This window comes from Rhodamnia argentea, chromosome 2 (genome assembly GCF_020921035.1).
Source record: "Rhodamnia argentea isolate NSW1041297 chromosome 2, ASM2092103v1, whole genome shotgun sequence".
NCBI lineage: Eukaryota > Viridiplantae > Streptophyta > Magnoliopsida > Myrtales > Myrtaceae > Rhodamnia > Rhodamnia argentea.
In genome coordinates, this window is record NC_063151.1 from 18,239,643 (window position 1) to 18,246,053 (window position 6,411).

At 42.1% G+C, this 6,411-nt stretch overlaps 1 protein-coding gene across 6 annotated transcripts; it reads left to right on the plus strand.

Moving 5' to 3' along the window:
- Positions 1-797: 797 nt before the first annotated feature.
- Positions 798-4,056, plus strand: LOC115747854 (ABSCISIC ACID-INSENSITIVE 5-like protein 5). Of its 6 annotated transcripts, none has more exons than XM_048274954.1 (5): positions 798-856; positions 1,456-2,621; positions 2,947-3,018; positions 3,107-3,136; positions 3,690-4,056. In XM_048274954.1, the coding sequence occupies exons 2-5, from the start codon at positions 1,497-1,499 to the stop codon at positions 3,762-3,764; spliced, it is 1,302 nt and encodes a 433-aa protein (XP_048130911.1). In that variant the 5' UTR covers positions 798-856; positions 1,456-1,496; the 3' UTR covers positions 3,765-4,056. The 6 variants fall into 6 exon arrangements, with proteins under 6 accessions (XP_048130911.1, XP_030540022.2, XP_048130910.1 ...); XM_030684162.2 differs by having other exon boundaries at positions 803-856; positions 1,437-2,621; XM_048274953.1 differs by lacking the exon at positions 798-856 and adding an exon at positions 912-1,108 and having other exon boundaries at positions 1,434-2,621.
- The last annotated feature ends 2,355 nt before the right edge of the window (positions 4,057-6,411 follow it).

Sequence of the window (6,411 nt, forward strand, 5' to 3'; positions counted from 1 at the left end):
TATTGTTATATTGGCAAAATATTTTTTTTAACACACTGACAAGGTGATTGCCACTCATGTTTCAGGATTAATTATCTATGATATGCCATCCGATTAATTTGTTCTCACTATACTTCACTAGGAAGAGAGAAGGGGGGGGGGTGTCTTGTCGCTGTCCGGCGCCATTAAAGTCCGCCCACATCGCGCCCATCTGACCGTTCATCGTAACTAAACGTGGACGGTCCGGATCATCCCACTTAGCTCGCCCATATTGGCCCGGGGGGGCTCACATCATGACCCTCCAAACTTATGATCATTGGTCCACGCCGCCCCCGCCAGCTGGCCCCACTCAGGAATTAAATAATTAGGCAGGCCATATTCCCCCGATTTATTAATAGGAAAAATACAAATTTCCCCAATTAAATTCAACGAACGTGGTGATGAGAAAGAAAAAATTGAAATTTGCTTATCGATTTCCTTGATTAAGTCTCTCTCTCTTTTTTTTTTTTTCCAAGCCCCGTTAACAAAATATTTTTTTAAAAAAAATCTTTAAAATTCCGACAAAAAAAAAACGAAAATCTTTTAAAATGATTTAAAAAAAATGGGGAAAAAAAATAAGTAAAAGAATTCGCGTTTTCATGTCTTAAAAGCAAAAGAAGAGAGACAGACGGCCGACACTTGGCGTCTGTCCGCTGCCCGACCTCGCGAAGGAGGAGGAGCCAAAACAAGAAGGAGGAGGAGGAGGAGGAGAAGCAACTACACTCGCGCAGAGAGAGACAGAGAGAGAGAGAGAGAGAGAGAGAGATTTCTCTGTTTGTATATTTGGGGGTCCAACTTTTTGAAAATTCGTTGAGAAAAAGAGCAAGCCAGGGACAAGGTAAAAAAGGGTGCTGGCTTCTCTGCCTGAGCTGCCGTCTACCCACTTCTCTGGGCTTTTCATTCGTTTTCCATTCTCGACTCCCCGTTTCTTGTCTGGTTCTCTTTGTGCGGTCGCTTTTCGCTGCTCCTTGAAGTGAATTCGATAGTTGGGGTCCTCTGTTGATCCCGCGGTTCGATCGTCCGTCCTTGAGCTTGTGTATAAGACGCGGAGTGGGGTGTTGGGTGTCTCCGGCTGTGTCGATTTTTGCGGGTAAGATTTGAGGGGTTGCTTGAGCTCTTTTTGGGGGTGGCAGAATCTGTCGGTCATTTGCTGTCGCTTTTGCGGAGTTCGCAATGTCGATCTCAATTTAAATTAATCAGCAATTGCTCAGTCTCTGTCTCTCTTTTTCGTGTCTTTTGAGCTGTCGTACTGGATGGACATCGGTTTCTTTGCTCTTTAAGGACACGCCACCCTTTCTTGAATTTCTTGTTTTAATGAACACCCAGAAGAAAAGGTCTCGGTAAATTGGATCACTATTGAGCTCGTGTACTGGGTTTCGGGCTGATGACATATTCTTTTGCTTCTCATTGACCAGCAGATTTTTCAGCTTGGACCAGGTATCCTATCAACACTGTTCGATTCAGATTTCTGGGACAAAATGGGGAGTAACATCAACTTCAAGAACCTCGGCACTGATCCGCCGCCCGCGAATATCAGGCCACCTGGCAATGCGCCGTTAACCCGGCAACCGTCGGTCTACTCGCTGACCTTTGAGGAGTTCCAGAACTCTATGGGCAAGGACTTTGGGTCCATGAACATGGATGAGCTGATAAAGAACATTTGGTCTGCAGAGGAGAACCAATCTATAGCATCTGCTAGTGTTGCTGGTGGTGGCGGACAGGACGGAACTGGAGTACCTGGCGGTTTTTTGCAACGGCAGGGCTCACTAACGCTTCCCCGGACGCTGAGCCAAAAGACTGTTGATGAGGTTTGGAAGGACCTTTCTAAGGAATATTCAATCGGGAAGGATGTTGGCGTTGCAACTGGAGGACCGGTTGTGCCACAGCGGCAGCAAACATTGGGTGAAATGACATTGGAGGAGTTTTTGTTCAGGGCCGGCGTCGTTAGAGAAGACGCCCAGTTCTCTGGAAAGCCAAATAATGGAGGACTGTTCGGTGAATTGCCCCGTGCTGGTAATAATGCTGGATTCGGATTCGGATTCCCGCAACCAGGAAAAGCTGCAAACTTGATGGGGATGAGGAACTTGGAGGGCGGGAATCTGAACCCTGTGCAGCCTCTGAACATGCCGGTGAATGTGAATGGAATCAGAGCGAACCAGCAACACACAACACAACCGCAGCCGCAGGCGCATCAGCCGCAGATCCTCCCAAAGCAGCCCGTTTTGCCATTCGCACAGCACATCCCTTCACCTAACAATGGTCAGAGTCAGGGATTTAGGGGCGGACTGATGGGGATTCCAGATCAAGTAATGACTAATAACTTGGTTCAGGGAGGCGCTTTGCATGGAGGGGGAATGGGGATGGTCGGTTTAGGAGCTGGACCCGTGGGCATGCCAAATGGATCACCTGCTAATCCGGTCTCATCTGATGGAATGGGAAGAAGTAACGGGGATAACTCCTCGGTTTCGCCTGTACCGTACATGTTTAATGGTGGTGTGAGAGGAAGAAAGTGCAACAGTGCTGTGGAGAAAGTTGTGGAGAGAAGGCAGAGGAGGATGATTAAGAACCGAGAGTCGGCTGCAAGATCGCGTGCTCGCAAGCAGGTGAAAGACGAATGAGCTTGATCTATTTCCTTGGGCCGAAATGGCCATTAGATGGGATATGTGAAATACAATCCGACCCCACAAGTAATGAAAAATGGGGGGATTGAACGTCGCTAGATATTGCAGAATTAGAGTCATATCAGGGAAACCAAACATGGGATCAAGAAAGATTGTGACCTTTTGCAAATCCGGAATTTACTTGTAATGATTAAGTCGGCTGGGGATTGATGTTTGCCTATTTATTCGGATTTGTGTTTCTTCTTACTTGAGATGTGTTCAGTGTTCTTTCTTTCATCTGTCTTATTCTTTGAATTGGGATTTTCAGGCTTATACAATGGAACTGGAAGCAGAGGTTGCAAAGCTTAAGGAGGAAAATGACGAATTACGAAAAAAGCAGGTATTTCTTTGTCCGGATGACTCTGTGTACTCATAAGGACTTAACCTAATAGGATGTAGCTCACCTATTCTCCCTTTGATTGATGCAGGAGGAGATCATGCAAATACAGAAAAACCAGGTAAATGATGTGCCTTTCGACACATTATTGCATTGAAAAGTGATGTGTGTTGCCTTCGATATAAGATGGGAAATGGAACTGTCTAGAAAACATGGAAACTGAACGATGGACTTTGTCATGCTGAGAAAATAGGTTTTTGGGTTGAAGGTTCCAATATAACCAATGGTAAAATGTTTATCTACAGCTCGTACTTCCTTCCTTCTTCATAACTCATTCAGTTTCCTTGATCTTCAAGTTGGGGCTTGTTTTTTTCATTCTACTCACCCTCGTAGCTGACATAGAGTCATTGTATAAGATAACCTAAGCTTGAACGAGTGTACAAAGCGATTAACTTGTCATATTATCGTTAGATTCTGCCTTTCATGTTTATCTTGCCAATAGCTCTTCTTGTCTGTGCATTTACAAGTTTAGCAAAAAAGTTGAACTACTGGTGTTATCTGGTAAATGCATTGTATTAGATTGTCACTGCTTGGTCTTCTTGAGTCTCTTGACTGGGCATGCTCTTTGCTGTAATAAGGATAATTATCTTATGCTGATTCATTACCTCTAACAGCTCATGGAGATGATGGATACGCAACGGGGAGTTAAGAAGCGATGCTTGAGAAGAACTCAAACCGGTCCGTGGTAATTGAGATGTTAGGTTAGTGGTTTTTTGTGTACAGGAAAATATGTATGGTTAGGTGTTGTACATATCTAGGTAAAAACATGACCTCTGTTGTAGATGAACAATATGAGAGCTTTCACTTACTCAATTACAGTTTCCTGATCTCTATATGCTCTTTGCTTCCATTAGAAGTTATGGACCAATAGGGAAGGAAAGGAAAACTATGTGGCCGCATTTTATCGAGATGTAGTACTTATATAGCATGCCGTTCTCACTATAGCATGTCGATCTTACAACATATTCAGGCAAGTTTGTCTGCTCGGGTACAGATACACGCGACCTACTGTGCTTTGGCACTTTGTGCACTTGTTTTTGCCAGTTGATATCTTTGTTTACATGAGAAACTTGAAATACTCACGCCTCTTTTCCGTTCTCACATTTTGTAGCTTAACCGATTTGGTTACCAGCAGAAACAAATTTACGACTTTCCTAACCGTGATCGATTCTAGAATTAACGGAAACTGAGCAAGTGTTGGGGATGATTTAAGTTTTATTGCAAGTATTCTTTCCCTTTTAACAATGAATGTTATGTGATCTTGATTCAGTGGAAGAAATGTATTTACATTCCTGTGGATTAAGCCTGGAGTTTCTTTTGCCCTCTGGGTGACTTGGCAGTTGGGTCAGGCGAGAACATAGCTAACCCAAAGGGCCAAGGAAACACAAGGTAACCTTATAAGTCGATGCCGAGCAATTTCGAATGAAGTTTGATTCCACCTTACCATTTTTCCTTTGTTTGTCACCTTAAGTAACAATCTGCTCAATCTAAATTAATGGAAAGTTGCAGCAAAATTTTACCCAAAAGAAACTCCTCAAGCAGGGGTGAAATCTTAAATGTGACTTGAAATGGTTGAAACTGATTTTATTTGATAGAGAAACAAATTGATTGAAGCTCTTCCTTTTTTTACCTTCTTCTTCCTTTTGGGTTCTTTTTTCCATAAGTTTGGTGTTGCATGGAAACAGTACTTCGTCACCTGATGCAGAACCAGTGCCAGGGTGAATGCTGACTCTGTTGAATGCTCAAAACAGTTGCCGATCGATATGATTCGAGTTGCAGTGCAGCAATTGAATTTAAACTCCAAGTAGTGTTTTTTGGGGTCTATTAAACGATCAAAAATCAACCTGCATGGTACAATGACCCTGGCCTCTAATCTACCTAATATAGAGAGGTGAGTTTTGCCTCCATTGCCTCAACCGAAACCTTGGATCAAGTCATGGCAGAGTGCACGTACCGCATTGGCGTCTAGAGTGTCTTTCTTTTGTTACAACTAGAGGATAGAGGAAGTATTTTATGTGCTGGATACACTGTATGGGAGTGATAACGTGGTGTAACCGATTAATCATCATCATTCCTGTGTTCTAGATCTTATCTTATTCGGTACCAGTATATGTATGAGTATCACTTTCAACCGATCTGTCACACTGTTTGTCAAATACTGCATGATATACCTGTCCCACAGAATACCTTCTACTAGAGCCAGAGGAAAGGGCCTTTTAGAATGTTCATGGCTTTGACTTGGACACATCCTTTATCTACTTTTGGAAGTTACTCTTTAAAACCCTTGGACTAAAAAGTAATCTTCAAAAGTAGATCCAAATCCCATCATACAAGTTCATCCCAAATCCCATCATACAGTCTATTGCAATCCTTAAGCAAAGTAAGGCCAATATTATTATTCATAAATTCTAGACTAACGAAATGGTATGGTGTAATCCATCAATTGTCATCATAACTGTGCTATGAATCTTATCTACTTTGACATCAACATGTGTACGCAAATCACTTTTCACTGGTCGATTAAACTGTATGTCATCGCCGCATGATGTCCCTGTCCCATGAAATACCTTCGAGTCGAGGAAAAAGGGGACTTTGCGGATGTCCGGTGGATTCCGTCTTGGACACATGTTTTATCTGTTGGCCAATAAAGAAGAGTCTAGTCCGATCTAGCTCAAGAAAAGATTTGTGGCCAAACCCAATCCACGTGTACAACAATTTGGTGAACTGGAATAATCATATTTCTCGACATGGGTCGTGTCAAACCTGTTCATTCAACTTAGACTTTGGGTTTTTGTTCTTTTGCCAAGAATGTGTACTGACTTTTTTTTGTACAGATAACCGTTCCAGCAATAGATCCAAACATCTGATCCTCAGGATAACCGTTCCAGCAAGACATCCAATTATAAAGTTAACTGTTACCAAAAAAAAATAAAAAGGTTTTTCAAACTTATCCAAACATCTGATCCTTAAGAAAAGCAAATCATATTTTCGAAGACATCATGAGCTAGGACTGCGTTTAGTCGTCCGCTCGTTTCATTTCAGAAAATTATTTGTATAGATAACCATTCCAGCAAGACATCCAATTATAAAGTTTTTTTGGTCCAAATCCAATTATAAAGTTAACTGTTACCAAAAAAATAAAAAGATTATTCAAACTTATCACTAGAATTGCGCTTGGTCGTTCGGATTTCTAGTCAAGATAGGATTAAATAGAATAGGATAACAAATTCAACGATTTTATCATATCCTACCTACTGTTTGGTGAATTATGGATTTAAAATCAAATAAGCAAAGACAAAGCGCAAATTGACTCTATTTTGCCAAAACATCGAGATG